This window comes from Papio anubis, chromosome 16 (assembly GCF_008728515.1).
Source record: "Papio anubis isolate 15944 chromosome 16, Panubis1.0, whole genome shotgun sequence".
NCBI lineage: Eukaryota > Metazoa > Chordata > Mammalia > Primates > Cercopithecidae > Papio > Papio anubis.
Window position 1 is genome coordinate 55,070,350 of NC_044991.1, and position 17,432 is coordinate 55,087,781.

Below are 17,432 nucleotides of genomic sequence, written 5' to 3' on the forward strand. Positions count from 1 at the left end.
CCCTCTCCCACCCTCTCACCTTTTGTGGTCTTCAATGTCTATTATCCCATTCTGTGTGTCTATATGTACACATTGTTTAGTTCCCACCAATAAGTGAGAACATGTGGTATTTGACTTTCTGTTGCTGAGTTATTTCACTTGGGATCGTGGCCTCCAGTTCCATCCGTGTTGCTGCAAAAGATTTGACTTCATACTTTTCTGTGGCTAAGTATTACAGTGTTCCATGGTATATGCACATACCACATTTTATCCAATTCTCCTTTGATGAACACTTAGGTTGATCCCTGTCTTTGTGATTATTGTGAATATTGCTGTGATAAATATTCCAGTGCAAGTCTCTTTTTAATACAATGATTTCTTTCTCCAAAGAGTCTTTTGGAAATTCAGATATAAGCAACTTTCTCCCCTGCCTAAAATTTTTTGATGTAGAGAAATCCAAAATTGTTGGCATGGCCTATGGGTTTCTTCACTCTGGCTACGAACTCCTTTCCTGCCTCACCCTGCTGCCTCCTTTCCCAGGAAGTTTGCTGTCTAGCCCCACTGAACCACCGTCCCTCTGCTCCCTCAGAGGCAGCCAGATTCTGTCAAACCCTCGCTTCTTTGCATTTGTTGTTTTCTCTGCTTCTAATGCCCTTCCCTTATTTTTCCTCCTAGAAAAACCCTTCTGGGAACCAGAGTGGTTAGGAACATGGACATTGAAGTTAGAGCTGGAATCGAAACTTAGTTCAAATGCAGCCACCTTTTTGCTTTGCTTAGTGGGAAATGTTAGAGGTAGGCTAGAGGTAAAGCTGGGCAGGCTTGAGAGTTTTTTGAGAGAAATGTTGGAATGCTGGGGAGGAAAAAGAGGTTCAGGAAGGGCTGAGGAGGTTTGCCATCTGAGTTTTGATGTTTCTCTTTATTGTTTCTCCATGGAAATAAATGTATTTATTTATTATTTATTTATTTATTTAATATTTTGAGACAGCAGGGCCTTGCTCTGTCGCCCAGGCTGGAGTGCAGTGGTGCAATCTTGGCTCACTAAGTCTCTGTCTTCCAGGCTTAAGCGATCCTCCAACCTCAGCGTCCCAGTTAGCTGGGTCTATAGGCGTACACCATCATGCCTGGCTAATTCTTTTGTATTTGTTGCAGAGATGGAGTTTTTCATGTTGCCCAGGCTGGTCTTGAGCTACTGAGCTCAAGCGATCTACCTGCCTCAGCCTCCAAAAGTGCTGGGATTGCAGGTGTGAGCAATTTAAATTTAAAATATACATTTCAAATTAAAAAAAATTTTTGGCCAGTTGCAGTGGCTCACACCTGTAATCCCAGCACTTTGGGAGGCCGAGGCAGGCAGATCACCTGAGGTCAGGAGTCTGAGACAAGCCTGGCCAACATGGTGAAACCCTGTCTCTACTAAAAATACAAAAGTTAGCCGGGCGTGGTGGCAGGTGCCTGTAATCCCAGCTATTCAGGAGGCTGAGGCAGGAGAATCGCTTGAACCCAGGAGGTTGAGGTTGCAGCGAGCCGAGATCACGCCATTGCACTCCAGCCTGGGCAACAAGAGTGAAATTCTGTCTCAAAAAACAAAAATTAAAAAAAATTTTTGTAGAAAGGGGGGTCTTAATATGTGGCCCTAGCTGGTCTTCAAGCAGTCCTCCCACCTCAGCCTCCCAAAGTGCTGAGATTACAGAAATGAGTCACTGCACCTAGCCTCTCCATGGAAATTGCCATAAAATGTAAATTATTTGTCAAGGGAAAAAAATCTGCTCTGACAGTTAATGTGGGCAAGTCACGTAACCTTTCTGAGGCTCAGTTTCCTTATTTGTATAGTGGAGATAATACCTCATTCTTACCTTATAGAACTGTTGTATTAATTATCTGTTGCTTAATAACAAATTACCTTCAAATTTAGTGACTTGTTACAACATACGATATTTATTATCTTAATCAGTTTCTGTGAGTCAGGAATTCAGGAACAACTTAGCTAACTGGTTCTAGATCATGGTCTCTCTGCAGCCAAGGTATCCACTGGGGCTGTGATCAACTGCAGCGTTGACTGGAGCAGGAAGATCTGCTTCCAGGATGGTTCAGTCACGTGACTGACAAGTTGATGCTGGTTTTTGGCAGGAGGCCTCAGTTTCTCACCATGTGGGCCTCTCCATAGAGCTGCTTGAGTGTGCCCTCATAAAATGGCAGCTGCTTTGTCTAGAACAGATGATGCAAGGGAAAGCACAAGGAAGTTGCATATGTCTTTCATGACCAAGCCTTGGACGTCACAATGTGTGCCATACTCTACTGGTAACAGGCCAGGCATGATTCAGTGTTGGGAGAGGCTATACAAAGGCATGAACACAGGACTTGAGGATCACTGGAGGCCACCTTGGAGGCTGGCTACACAGAGGATGACATGAAGTGTGCTTAGTGTGGTTTTGAACTATAGCTTTTATTATCACTCAGCCTCTGGACTCCTTTCACAAATGTCATTTCTTCTGAGAAACCCTCTAGATCACCACAGGTAGTTATGAAATAGCCTTGCCAAAAACAATCAAAGTGGAATCTGTACAGGCTTTTGTTATTTTCCAACTTCAAGATCCTGATTTGAGGCATTGAAGGAAGAGGAATTTTTACTTCTGGTAAAGTCTCTTGGCTGGTTCAGGCCTTCCTACCTCTTTCTGTTCCCATATCATTGAACATCAGAGCCAGCCACGCTCTCCTCTAAAATAAATGAAAAGTAATAATAATAAATTAGAATTCATGAAAATTAAAATGTGCTGCACAAAAGACACTTTTAAGAAAATGTAGCTGGGCATGGTGGCTCACGCCTGTAATCCCAGCACTTTGGAAGTCCAAGGTGGGTGGATCACCTGAGGTCAGGAGTTCCAGACCAGCGTGGCCAACATGGTGAAACCCTGTTTGTACTAAAAATACAAAAAATTAGCTGGGCATCGTGGTGCATACCTGTAATCCCAGGTACTTGGGAGGCTGAGGCAGGAGAATCACTTGAACCCGGTAGGCAGAGGTTGCAGTAAGCTGAGATTGTGCCATTGCACTCCAGCCTGGGCAACAAGAGCAAAACTCCATCTCAGACAAAAAAAAAAAAAAAAAAAAAAAAAGAAAAGAAAATGTAAATGCAACCAATGAGAGAAAACATTCCCAATGCATATATCCAGGAAAGTCTCAGAAATAACATACTCTAAAATAAAGAACTCCTTTAACTCAGTAATAAAACACAAACAACCCATTTTTTAAATGTGCAGAGCACTTTAAAAATATTTTATAACAGAAGATATTCAGATGGTAAATAAGAATATGACAAGATGCCCAATATCATCAGTCATTAGGGAAATGCAAATTAAAATCACAATGGGACACAACTGCATACGCAGGAGGATGACGAAGGTTAAAGACTGACACTACCAAGTGTTGCTGGGGTCTCACTCTGTGACCCAAACTGGAGTGCAGTGGTGCGATCTTGGCTCACTGCAGCCTCTGCCTCTCAGGCTCAAGTGATTGTCCTGCCTCAGCCTCCCAAGTAGCTTGGATTACAGGTGCATGTGACTACCACCCAGCTAATTTTTGTATTTTTAGTAGGGATGGGGTTTCACCATGTTGCCTAGGCTGGTCTTGAACTCCTGACCTCAAATGATCCGCCCGCCTCGGCCTCCCAAAGTGCTGGGATTACAGGCATGAGCCTCTGCCCCAGGACCGAATTCTCATACACTTCTGATGGGAGTGTAAAATGGGGCACAACCACTTTGAAAAACTGTTAGATGGTTATCTTATAAAGATAAACATACATGTACCATATAACCTAGCAATTCTTCTCCTATTTACCCAAGAAGGGTGAAAACATATGGCCACACAAAGACTTATACATACATGTTTTATCGGAGTTTATACACAATATCCTCAAACTGGAAACAAGTCAAATGTTCACCACCTAGTAAGTGGACAGACACATTATGTTACTTTTGAGCTATAAAATATTACTCATTATCAATAAAAGTAAACAAATTATTGATACATATAGCATAATGAATGAATCTCAAAAATCAATATGCTGATTCCATTTACACAAATTTCAAGAGCAGACAAAACTAATCTACAGACATTAAAATCAAATCAAGGGCTGGGTGTGAAGGCTCATGCCTGTAATTCCAGCACTTTGGGAGGCTGAGGTGGTAGGATCATTTGAGCCTAGGAGTTTAACGCCAGCCTGGGAAACACAATGAGACCCCATCTCTACAAAAATTTTTTTAAAAATTTGCCAGGCATGGTGGCACTCACCTGTGGTCCCAGCTACTTGGGAGGCTGAGGCGAGAGGATCACTTGAGCCTGAGAGTTTGAGGTTATAGTGAGCTATGATTGCGTCACTGCACTCCAGCCTGGGCAGCAGAGCAAGATCCTGTCTCAAAACAAACAAACAAACAAAAAAATGAAATCAGTGGTTGCCTGGGGTTAGGTGAGGGATTTGACTGCAAAAGGGTCTTGACTTTCACGTGTGTGTGTTTGTGTGTGTGTGTGTGTGTGTGTGTTGTTATTTTGTTATTATTTTTCATTGAGAGTCTCCCAGAACTTTCTGTGGTCATGGAATGGCACTGATTTGGGGAGAAAGTGGTAATAGTTTCACAATTGCATACATTTGTCAAAAATTGTCAAATGAAATATACATTTTATTATAAAGATTTTATACCTCTGTAAAAAAAAGATTATTACAGATTTTTTTTTTTTTTTAGATGGGTCTGGCTCTGTGGCCCAGGCTGGAGTACAGTGGCACGATCTCAGCTCACTGCAACCTTCGCCTTCTGGGTTCAAGCAGTTCTCCTGTCTCAGCCTCCTGAGTAGCTGGGACTACAGGCACATGCTGCCATGCCCAGCTAAATTTTGTATTTTTAGTAGAGATGGGGTTTCACTATGCTGGCCAGGCTGTTCTCTAAATCCTGACCTTGTGGTCCGCCTGCCTCGGCCTCCCAAAGTGCTAGGATTACAGGCATGAGCCACCGTGCCTGGCTTATTACATATTATTTTTAAAAGATCATTGTTAACGATTACATGCAATATCTCAGATCATCCACTAGTAGGGTTACCAGATTTAACAAATAAAAATACAAGGACTCAGTTAAATTAGAATTACACCTAATTGCCTGATATAAAAATTATTGCGTGGGACATTCACTAAAAGTATTTCCTTGCTTATAGAAAATAAATTATAAGTATCTGAATTATATATTTCTCTAATTATATTTTTGACCACTGTAATTAAGATTCTTGATTTTGAAATTTGCCTATAAAATTCCTTGTAGATATAATCTATAGTTATTTTCATTGTAATATAGCTTCAACAACGGTAACATCTAACTTATTTCAGTTGTCCATTGAACATTCATTAGTTAGATAACATGCTCAACATTAGCAATATGAGGCTGCATACTGAATGATACGGTTTGGATCTGTGTTCCCACCAAATCTGAAGTCAAACTGTAATCCCCAGTGTTGGAGATGGAGCCTGGTGGGAGGTGATTGGATCGTGGTGGTGGTTTAGCCCCTTGGTGCTGTACTCATGATAGTGATTGTGTACTCTCAGGATTTAGTTGTTTAAAAACGTGTAACATCTCCCCTCTTTCTCTCTTGCTCCTGCTCTAGCCATGCAAGATGTGCCTGCTTCTCCTTCACCTTCTGCCATGATTATAAGTCTCCTGAGGCCTCCCCAGAAACAGAAGCCACTATGCTTCCTGTAGAGCCTGCAGAACTGTGAGCCAATTAAACTTCTTTTTAAAATAAATTACCCAGTCTCAGGTATTTCTTTATAGCAGTGTGAGAAGAAACATTCGGAAAATTGGTTCCAAGGAGTGGGTCACTGCTGTAAAGATACCTGAAAATGTGGAAGCAGCTTTGGAATTAGGTAATCAACAGAGGTTGGAAGAGTATGAAGGGCTCAGAGGAAGACAGGAAGATGAAGGAAAGTTTGGAATTTCCTAAACACTTGTGAAATTGTTGTGACCAAAATACTAATGTGATACAGACAATGAAGCCTAGGCTGAAGAGGTCTCAGATGGAGATGACGAATTTATTGGGAACTGGAGCAAAGATCACTTTTATTATGTGTTAGCAAAGAGGTTGGATGCATTGTGCCTAGGGATCTGTGGAACTTTGAACTTGAAAGTGATGATTTAGTGCATCTGATAGAAGAAATTTCTAAGCAGTAAAGCATCCAAAATGTGGCCCACCTGCTTTTAACAACCTATGCTCATATGTGTGAGCAAAGAAATGACTTGAAACTTGAGCTTATATTTAAAAGGGAAACAGAATATAAAAGTTTGGAAAATGTGCAGCCCATTTTCAGGGGAGGAATTCAAGCAGGCTGCATAAATTTGCATAATAAAACAGAAGCCAGGCAGGTTGTGGTGGCTCATGCCCATAATCCTAGCACTTTGGGAGGCCAAGGTGGGTAAATCATTTGAGGTAAGAAGTTCAAGGCCAACCTGGCCAACATGGCAAAACCCTGTCTCCACTAAAAATACCAAAATTAGCTGGGCATGGTGGTAGGCACCTGTAGTCCCAGCCACTCAGGAGGCTGAGGCAGGAAAACTGAAAGAAGCCAAGTGCTAATATCCAAGACAATGGGAAAGAGGCCTCACAGGCATTTCAGAGACCTTCCTGGCAGCCCCTCCCATCATAGGCCCAGAGGCCAAGTACTGAAGAATGTTTTTTTTTGGGCCAGGCCCAGGGTCCCACTGCCCTGTGCAGCCTTAGGACACTGTTCCCTGCATCCCAGTCACTCCAGCTTTAGTCACAGCTAAAAGGGGCCCAGGTACAGCTCAGGCTGCTGCTTCAGAGGGTGTAAGCCATAAGCCTTGGTGGCTTCTATGTAGTGTTAGCCCTACAGGTGCAGAGAGTGCAAGAGTTGAGGCTTGAGAGCCTCTGCCTAGATTTCAGAGGATATATGGAAAAACCTGGATGTCTAGGCAGAGGCATACTGCAGGGGTGGAGCCCTCATGGAGAACCTCTACTAGGGCAGTGTGAAGGGGAAATGTGGGGTTGGAGCCCCCACACGGAGTACCCACTGGAGCACTGCCTAGTGGAGCTGTGAGAAGAAAGTCACTGTCTTCCAGCTCCACTAGGCAGTAGAATGTTAGATCCACTGATAGCTTGCACCCTGCACCTGGAAAAGCCAGAGGCACTCAACAGAAGCCCATACGAGCAGCCTCAGGGGCTACACCCTGCAAATCCACAGGGGTGGGGCTGCCCAAGGCTTTAGGAGCCCGCCTCTCATACCAGTGTGCCCTAGATGTGGGACATGGGGTCAAAGGAGATTATTTTGGAGCTTTAAGATTTAATGACTGCGCTTCTGGATTTCAGACTTGCATGGGGCCTGTGGCCCCTTTTTTTGGTCCAATTTCTCCTTTTTGGAAGGGAGTATTTACCCAATGCCTGTACCCCCACAGTATCTTGGAAGTAACTAACTTGTTTTTGATTTTACAGGTTCATAGGTGGAAGGGACTAGCCTTGTCTCAGATGACACTTTGGACAGTGAACTTTTGAGTTAATGATGGAATGAGTTAAGACTTTAGGGGACTGTTGGGAAGGGATGATTATATTTTGAAATGTGAGAAGGACATGAGGTTTGGGGGGGGCTGGGGAAAAATGATGTGGTTTGGATCTGTGTCCCCACCAAATCTCATGTCAAATTGTGATCCCCAGTGTTGGAGGTGGGGCCTGGTGGGACGTGATTGGATTGTGGGGATGGTTTCTCATGAATGGTTTAGCACCAAGTCCTTGGTGCTATACTTGTAATAGTGAGTGCTCATGAGGTTTGGTTGTTTAAAAGTATGTAGCACCTTCCCCTCTCTCTCTTGCTCCTCCTCTAGCCATGTAAGATGTGCCTGCTTCTCCTTTGTCTTCTGCCATGATTGTAAGTTTCCTGAGGTCTCCACAGAAGCAGAAGCCACTATGCTTCCTGTACAGCCTGCAGAACCATGAGCCAATTAAGCCTCTTTTCTTTATAAATTACCCAGTCATTCCTGTACAGCCTGCAGAACCATGAGCCAATTAAGTCTCTCTCTCTTTTTTTGTTTTAATAAATTACCCAGTCTTTCCTGAAGTGGCAGGTCCATAAAATACAGAAAATAAAAAATACCCAGTCTGAGGTATTTTTTTATAGCAGTGCAAGAATGGCCTAATACACAGAACATATTCTAAGATAAAGTTAACAACCCTGAAAATTGCTCTTCCAATTTGGTTCATTAAAGCAAATACCATCTTTCATGGCACAACTTGATTTTCTATTCTTCAGGATTGTTTCATCTCTTGATCAATAACTTAAAAATGCTGTCCCCCAACAAAAAAGAACATTATCATTTTCTATTCCTTTCTTCTTCAACACTAAATATGAGGATTCCGCTTGTTCCCATGCTAGAAGAGTATTCAGTAATATCTATATAAGAGAATAAAATTCTTGGGCGGGCACGGTGGCTCATACCTGTAATCCTAGCACTTTGAGGCCAAGGCAGATGGATTGCTTGAGGCCAGGAGTTTGAGATCAGCCTGGTCAACATGGTGAAACCCCAACTCTACTAAAATTACAAAACCTTAGCCAGGCATGATAAAGCACGCCTGTAATCCCAGCTATGTCAGGAAGCTGAAGCACAAGAATTGCTCGAACCCAGGAGGTGGAGGTTGCAATGAGCTGAGATCATGGACTCCACCGTACTCCAGCCTGGGCAGCAGTGAGTCTTTGTCAAAAATAAAAATAAAAAGAAAATTCTTGATGGGTTGAAATCCATTTCAAAAGGTAATCATGATAAGTGCTGTAATAATTATTCACTTCAAGTCAGACTTTTTCTTGTTCATAAGTAATGTTGTCCCTTTTAAGAACAGCCTTGACACTTAAAGGGTTACATTTTTCTTCATCAATTATTCACTTAACGCATTCAAGAGTTCCCTTAAGCACTGGAGTATTTCAATAACACTGTTTGCTCTTTTTTCACTTGCATAACCCTATTACTAAAAAGCTTTCCCTCAATGGGTTACTTTAAAAGTCAACAGGGGCCGGGCGCGGTGGCTCAAGCCTGTAATCCCAGCACTTTGGGAGGCCGAGGTGGGCAGATCACGAGATCAGGAGATCGAGACCATCCTGGCTAACATGGTGAAACCCCGTCTCTACTAAAAATACAAAAAACTAGCCGGGCGTGGTGGCGGGCGCCTGTAGTCCCAGCTACTCGGAGGCTGAGGCAGGAGAATGGCCTGAACCTGGGAGGCGGAGCTTGCAGTGAGCCGAGATCGCGCCACTGCACTCCAGCCTGGGTGACACAGCGCGAGACTCTGTCTCAAAAAAAAAAAAAAAAAAAAAAAAAGTCAATAGGATATTTGGGGATCTTTTCTTTTTCTCTTTTTTTTTTTTTTTTTTTTTAACAAAGAGAGATGAGGTCTTGCTCTGTTACCCAGGCTAGAGTACATAGGTCACAGCTCACTGCAACCTTGAACTCCTGGGCTCAGGCTATCTCCCCACCTCAGCCTCCTGAGTAGATGGGACAACGGGCATGTGCCACCATGCCCGGTTAATTTTTAAAATTTTCAAATAGAAATGGAGTCTCACTATGTTACCCAGACTAGTCTGGAACTCCTGCCTCAAGGGATTCTCCCGCTGTGGCCTCCCCAGTAGCTGGTATTATAGGCATGCCACCGTGCCTAACCCGAGAGCTTTTTCTTTAAAATTAAAATATATTTTCAGTACTTCAAATAAACTGAGGAGTCTCTCAAATCCATATGTTAAAGAATGCTGGCTATGTGCGGTGGCTCACGCCTGTAATCCTAGCATGTTGGGAGGCCAAGGCAGGTGGATCACCTGAGGTCAGGAGTTCGAGACCAGCCTGACCAACATAATGAAACCCCATGTCTACTAAAAATACAAAATTAGCCAGGCATGGTGGTGCATGCCTGTGATCTCAGCAACTCAGGAGGCTGAGGCAGGAGAATGGCTTGAACCCAAGAGGCGGAGGTTGCAGTGAGCTGAGATTGTGCCACTGCACTCCAGCCTGGGCAACAAGAGCGAAAGTTCATTTCAAAAATAAAAATAAAAAAAGAGGCCGGGCGCGGTGGCTCAAGCCTGTAATCCCAGCACTTTGGGAGGCCGAGGCGGGTGGATCACGAGGTCAGGAGATCGAGACCATCCTGGCTAACATGGTGAAACCCCGTCTCTACTAAAAATACAAAAAACTAGCCGGGCGTGGTGGCGGGCGCCTGTAGTCCCAGCTACTCGGAGGCTGAGGCGGGAGAATGGCGTGAACCCGGGAGGTGGAGCTTGCAGTGAGCCGAGATCGCGCCACTGCACTCCAGCCTGGGCGACAGAGCGAGACTCCGTCTCAAAAAAAAAAAAAAAGAGAGCGAGCTAGCAGGTTTTTGAATGCAAGAGAATTGAGGAATACTAAATGCCAACAAAATTACATAAATATCTTAATTGTTCAGTTCAAATATTATAAATGCTGACATAAGAACAATTTCAGGACAGTTGCTTCAGAGGCAATGGAAAGGACATCATATGCTGTTTGAGCAACATTATGCAGAATATGAGCAGGACAGTCAATAGCTTCCGTAGAATCAGTCAAGCTTTACTTCAATTTTGAATAAGCATTGTGCAAACATCTACCAATATTTTATTTGTATTATTTCCATCAAAAGCTCTACAGTTTTTAATAACTCCTAATTCATTAGGAGAATCTCTGCAACAATTTGCTCATTTCTGAATCTCATCTGGAAGGGATTCTACACAAAATAGCCCCACAAGCAAGCCTTTTTCACAAGAAAACGATTGCATAAGCAAAGGAAAAGCTTTTCTTCACTGTGGTTACTCATATCCATAGTTATGCTATAAAACAGTGAGGCATTTAGAGCTTTGATAATCACTGCAACAGTAGTAAGTGGAGTCATTACATCTCAAATTATTGCAGTAGATTTTGTCCCGACATTTGAAAATTTGCTTGCAATATTGGCATTAGAAAATACTACTGGTAGCAGTATGTTGAGCTGAATGATGACAACAGACAGTGTGGGAGCCATTACAACTTTGCTGTGATTATTTTATCTTCTCAATCTGAATTTGTCTTTAAAATTTGTCATTTTATCCATTCCTTTGGTACAAAAATCACGTATCTTTTATGCTGAGCCGTTAGTATGTGCTGATTTATATCTGACTTTCCACCATTTTCAATATTGAATAAACACTTACATATCACACAAAGAGCTGCAAATGGATTTTCCCTCCTTTAATAAATATACATTCTTCAGAAAATTTGTCATAAAATTCACTCTTGCAATTTGGCATTTGTGGATTCAAATATACACAAATAAAAAAATGGGTAACACAACTGATTTTCAACAAGGGTACCAAGACAATTCAATGGGAAAAAAATAGTATGTTTAACAAATGGTGCTGAGACAAGTGAATAGCCACATGGAAAAGAATGAAGTTGGATCCCTGCCTCACCTCATATAGAAAAATTAATTCGAAATTAATCAAAGACCTAAAATGTAAGAGCCAAAATTATTAAACTCTTATAAGAAAATGTAAGAGTAAGTCTTCATGACTTTGGATTAGGCAATAGTTTCCTAGTTATGACATGTAGAGCACAAACAACAAAATAAAAAAATTGACAAACTGGATATCATTAAAATTTTAAAGTTTTGTGTTTCAAACAACAATATCAAGAATGTGAAAAGACAACCCACAGAATGGGATAAAATTTTTGCAAATCATATTTCTGATAAGGTACTTGTATCTAGACTACATAAAGAGCTACCACAACTTAATAAAAGGATAAGTAACCAAGTAAAAATGGTCAAAAATTTCGAGCAGACATTCCTCCAAAGAAGAGGTACATGCCAGGTACAGCGGCTCACACCTGTAATCCCAGCATTTTGGGAGGCTGAGGCGGGTGGATCACCTGAGGTCGGGAGTTTGAGATTAGCCTGACCAACATGGGAAAACCCCGTCTCTACTGAAAATACAAAATTAGCTGGGCGTGGTGGCTCATGCCTGTAATCTCAGCTACTGGGGAGGCTGAGGCAGGAGAATCACTTGAACCCAGGAGGCAAAGGTTGCGGTGAGCTGAGATCACGCCATTGCACTCCAGCCTGGGCTACAAGAGTGAAACTTCCTCTCAAAAAAAAAAAAAAGAAGAAGAAGAAGAAGAGGTACAAATGGCTAATAAGCACACGAAGAGATGGTTGACATCATTAGCTATCAGGCAATGTAAACCAAAACCACAATGAGATACCACTTCATAACCTCTAAAATGGCTATAATAAAAAAGATAATGAGTATTAGGGAAGATAATGGAAAAATTGGAACTGACATATCATGCTGGTGAGAATATAAATGATGCAGCCACTTTGGAAAACAGGTTGACAGTTCCTCAAAAGGTTAAGCATAGAGTTATCATGTGATCCAGAAACTCACTCTTAGATCTCCAAGGAAACAAACTGTATGTCCACACAAAAACTTGTACACAAATGTTAATATAGCATTAGCTACAAAACACAGCAAAAAAGTGGAAACAATCTGACTGTTCATTAACAGATAAATGAATAAGCAAGATGTGGTATATCCATTCAATGGAATAATATTCAACCATGAAAAGGAACAAAATTCTGATACATGCTGCAACATGGATGAACCTTATAAACATTATGCTAAATGGAAGAAGGCAGTCATGAAAAACCACATATTGAATGACTCTGATAACATGAAATGTCCAGAATAGGCAAATTAAAAGGTTAGTGGTTTTCTAGGGCTAGGGTGGTTGGGGAGAAATGGGGAACGACTGCTAACAGGTACAGGATTTTCCTGTTGGATTGACAAAAATGTTCTAAAATTGATTGTGGTGGTGGTTGCACAAATCTGTGCCTATACTCATTTTTTTTTTTGAGACAGGGTCTCACTCTGTCCTCCATGTTGGAGTGCAGTGGCCTGATCTCAACTCACTGCATCCTAGACCTCCCAGGCTCAGTCGATCCTCCCAACTCAGTCTCCTGAGTAGTTGGGTCTACAGACACATGCCACTATGCCTGGCCAATTTGTGTGTGCGCACATATGTGAAATATATTTTGTACATATATTATATAAATATAATATATATATTATAAATAAACAAATATATATATATAAATATATATACACAAATACATATATATAGAGAGATGAGGTTTTGCCATGTTGCCCAGGCTGGTCTCAAACTCTTGGGCTCAAGAAATCCACTCATCTTAGCCTCCCAAAGTGCTGGGACTGCAGGCGTGCATCACCACGTCCAGCACCGTTGAATTGTTTTTAGAGCTGATTTTCAGAGCTTTTGCACCGATGGGAAGTTATCTCTAAATAATGGTCGTTACTCGTTCATGACTCTGGACTTGAGCTAGAAAACTGATCACTGCAAGCATAGAAAGAATTGAGAGAATTGTATTTGATAAATCTCATGATGGTGTCATTGCGTCTGTCATAAGTCCAAACTCATACCAAATGGTAACTGGGAATTGAATCTTGAGCTGTGAACTTTGAACTCGGACAAAACAATAAATTGAACTCAATAGCTGATGTTTAAAAAAGTGAATTTCTTCTCTGCTTGCAAGGGACAGCTGTACTTGTAAGGTACAGCCTCTCTGAACAAAGCCAGAGCTGATCTTATAAAAGGTTTTGAAGGCCGGGCGCGGTTCACGCCTGTAATCCCAGCTCTTTGGCAGGCCAAGGCTGGCGAATCACTTGAGGCCAGGAGTTCAAGACCAGCCCGGCCAACATGGCGAAACCCTGTCTCCACTAAAAATACAAAAAATTAGCCAGGCGTGGTGGCACAGGCCTGTAATCCCAGCTACCTGGGAAGCTGAGGCACAAGAATCACTTGAACCAGGAGGCAGAGGTTGCAGTGAGCGGAGATCGTGCCACTGCACTCCAGCCTGAGCAACAGAGCAAGACTCTGTCTCAAAAAAAAAAAAGAGAAAAAAAAAGGAGCTTTAAAAAAGGCCAGGCGCGGGGTGGCTCAGGCCTGTAATCCCAGCACTTTGAGAGGCCAAGGCAGGCGGATCACCTGAGGTCAAGAGTTGAGACCAGCCTGGCCAACATGGCAAAACCCCGTCTCTACTAAAAATACAAAAATGAGCCGGGCATGGTGGCGGGAGCCTATAGTCCCAGCTACGCGGTGGGCTGAGGTAGGAGAATCGCTTGAACCCGGGAGACAGAGGTTGCAGTGAGCCGAGATCGCACCACTGCACTCCAGCCTGGGCGACAGAATGAGACTCAGTCTGGGAAAGAAAAGAAAATGGTTTTGGAAACATTCGCCTTCAGGGATTGGCTGTCTTTCCCAAGCAGAAGTGTGGAGCGAGTGACTGACTCGGCTGTGTGTGTGGATACTGGAGTGCGGCAGTTGAATACCCACTGACTTTCCGAAGCCTGGTCGCTGGTATCAGGCACTTGTTGATTGGCTATTGTCGCAGGCCTAGAGCGGTCACTGATTGGCTGACTTTCAGAAGCGTGAGGTAGTCATTGATTTACTAAGAAGCATAGTTACCGGAGTGAGGCTATCGCTGATTGGCTGATTTTCAGAGCTGTTGCACCGACGAGAAGTGATCTCTAAATAATAGCGGTTATTTCTTCACGGCTCCGGACTTGAGCTAAAAAAGTATTTTGCTTTCTTGAATATGAAAGACAAGCACTTTAAATTCCTACACCCTTCTGGTCTTCCCTCAGACAAACCTGAAGGAGACACCATAGGGATTGTCCACATCTTCATTAGTGAAGGAAGGATTTTCAGCCAGTGTTGTAATTTAAGTCATCTAGCACCAATTACTGTGGGAGAAAAATAGCTCTAATTATTGCAATTTATTGTAAAAAGATTAATATAGGACATTTAAGGCATTCCGACAAGGTCAACAAAGGACGCAGGACAATAGTCATTAAATACGTCCTGTATATACAGGACGCCTGGCAACTATCAGTGAAGTATTTCCCAAGTTTCTTGTACATGTCCCTGCAGAAACCGGTAGAGCCAGGATCTTAACAGTAAAGGTTATAGGGGTCTTCCGGGATCCTGTGAGCGTCTAACGCTCATGCTCTGCGCAGGGCTGGGTGCGCACTGCTATGCTAACCCGAGGCCGGCTAGGAATCTACCGGACGTTTGAAGGGTGGGTGCAGAATTGATGAGCAGGAGGCGGGAAGACACCCGTTCCGGAGAGTAGGGAAGCGAGTCGGGTGCGGAGGAGGAGCGCTGGACCCCGGCGCCGGAGCGGAAGACTTCGCTGGAGGCGGGGGCTGGCCCCGCGGGGCGAGGCGGGGCGGGGCGGGCAGAGCCGGAGGGGCGGGGCCGGGCTGGGAGAGGCTCCGCCCCCGGGCGCGTCAGTGTGCGTGGCCGGGGGGCGCCGCGCAGAGCCCCGCTTTATGATGTCGGGCTTGAGGACGAAGCAGGGCGGCGCTGTGGCAACCCTCACCCTGCGGACACGCGCTCCCAACATCCGGCCCGGCGGCGTCGTCGCTTAAGAAGTGGGGTCCCTGTGGCAGTGCGCCGACCCCCAACTACAGCCGCTCCCGACGCCCCCATCCACTCTCGGTGCGCGCGCGCCCCTCCCCGCCCCCGCCCCCGCCCCCGCCCCCGCCGGGCCCCGCGCGCCGCGCCCCCTCCCACCCGGCACGCCCTGCCGCCCCGCCCGGCCGCAGCCTGCCTGGAGCCGCCCCGCGGGCCACAGAGACCCTCGCAGCGGCACCGTCCTCCTCCGCCGCCCGCCGCCCGCCGCCCGCAGCCCGCCGCCATGGACGTGTACCCCGCGCGCCGGCTGGGGCTGCCCCGCGCTCGGTCCCCTGGCGGCTCCAGCCGCGGGTCACCGTCCGTCAGGTACGCGGGGCAGAGGCAGCTGAGGGTCGGCCGGGCGGGGGATGCGGGCTGTCGGGGTCCGGCGACGCCTCTCGCCGCAGGGCGTGGTGCGACATGGCTTCCTCGGGATGGTTCTTTCCTGAACAGCTCAGGGAGAAATGTTTTCCCAGGAACGGCGCCCTCTGTAGAGGCCCCACAATGGCTCCCCTTTGGACAACCCTGCGACGGTTTCCCCACAATGGCTCCCAGACAGACAACCCTGCAACGGTTTCCCCACAATGGCTCCCCTACAGACACCCCTGCAACGGTTTCCCCACAGTGGCTCCCCTATAGACAACCCTGCAACGGTTTCCTCACAGTGGCTCCCCTAAAGACAACCCTGCAACGGTTTCCCCACAATGGCTCCCAGACAACCCTGCAACGGTTTCCCCACAGTGGCTCCCCTATAGACAACCCTGCAACGGTTTCTCCACAATGGCTCCCCTATGGACAACAGTTCTCTGTGAAGACCCTGTTATGACGTCCTCACCCCCATAGAACGTTTCTCCCAGGAAACATTCTTCTACACAGAACCCCACAGAGGCTTCCCTATAAATGACTCACTCGCCTTCCCCATGGAATGTTTCCCCCAGAAACTGCTACCTCTAGAGAACTCACACCTCCACACACACAGTAGCTCCCTTGTGTAGAATCCCCAAGTGGATTACCTAGAAAGCCCCCTGTCGTGGGTCTCTAGAGCCTTTGCCCTTGACAACGGCTTCCTTAGAGTGTCCGCCGCCCCCTACGTACATAATGACAGCATCTCCCCTATTGCGCGTATCCCCAGCTCCCCCTGCCTCAGCCTGCATCGCGACGCCCCCTCACTCCACAATAGGGAGCTCAGGTTGGGAGGAAGTAGAGGTATTAGGGACGCAGGAGGAAAAGCTGGGTAAATAGGGAAAAGAGGCTTAGAGCCCCCGAAAGCGGCGGGCGCCGGGCCCCTTACCGTAGAGACACAGTCCCAGACTACCTCGGTATGGGGAGGGGGTGATCGTGGGGAGGGTTCCCCGCCCCCTTTAGGTATAGGAAGATCCGTTTCCGATTTCTGTGCCCTATGCCTTTGGTGCTGACCTTGTTAGTCTGGGCATTGTTTGTGATGGAGCTGTTGTGGGGCGCCGGCGCGGTGTGGAGGTTGGAATGATGGAGGGGTTGCAGCAGAGACCTTTGAGAGGGAGAGGGAGAGAGAGAATGCGAGCCATGAGCTTTGGTACCTCTAAACTGTCATTAAAACAGGAGAGGGTTTTGTTGTTGTTTGCTTTTTCTTATTCTGGCCACATAGCAAAGCAAATGTATTGTTCCCTTGAAAGGAGGTTGCCAGTCTATCTGTTAAAACAGCTTTTCTTATATTCTTGTTATGGTGCTTCAGGCATATGTTTTACCTTTGCTTGCTGATCTGTTTTTTGGGGTTGTTTGCTTTAACTAGACCAAATTATTGCAGAACAAGAAACTGATTCTTAGAAACCTGTTTCTTTTTTACTTCCCTGCATTCCTTTCCACATCCCAGAGTCCAATATATGTTTGTTGAACAAATAAAGGATAGGGAAGATGGGAGGTAGATACCAATGAAAC

The 17,432-nt window shown here is 45.1% G+C and overlaps 1 protein-coding gene and 1 long non-coding RNA gene across 4 annotated transcripts in view; one reads left to right on the forward strand and one right to left on the reverse strand.

Annotated features, from left to right (window-relative positions):
• Positions 1 to 1,888: 1,888 nt before the first annotated feature.
• LOC103888078 lies at positions 1,889 to 15,287 on the reverse strand. Its single transcript, XR_652439.4, has 3 exons — positions 14,529 to 15,287; positions 3,856 to 3,916; positions 1,889 to 2,691 (listed from the first exon to the last, which is right to left on the reverse strand). It is a non-coding gene; the product is annotated as an uncharacterized LOC103888078 (long non-coding RNA).
• Positions 15,288 to 15,648: 361 nt separating this feature from the next.
• C16H20orf194 (chromosome 16 C20orf194 homolog) overlaps positions 15,649 to 17,432 on the forward strand; it is a 166,953-nt gene continuing 165,169 nt past the window's right edge. For all 3 annotated transcript variants that reach the window (XM_003905008.3, XM_017944962.3, XM_017944963.3), the window contains exon 1: positions 15,649 to 15,845. In XM_003905008.3, coding sequence (XP_003905057.1) covers positions 15,763 to 15,845 — 83 coding nt within the window. In that variant the 5' untranslated portion in view covers positions 15,649 to 15,762. The remainder of the gene's footprint in view (positions 15,846 to 17,432) is intronic.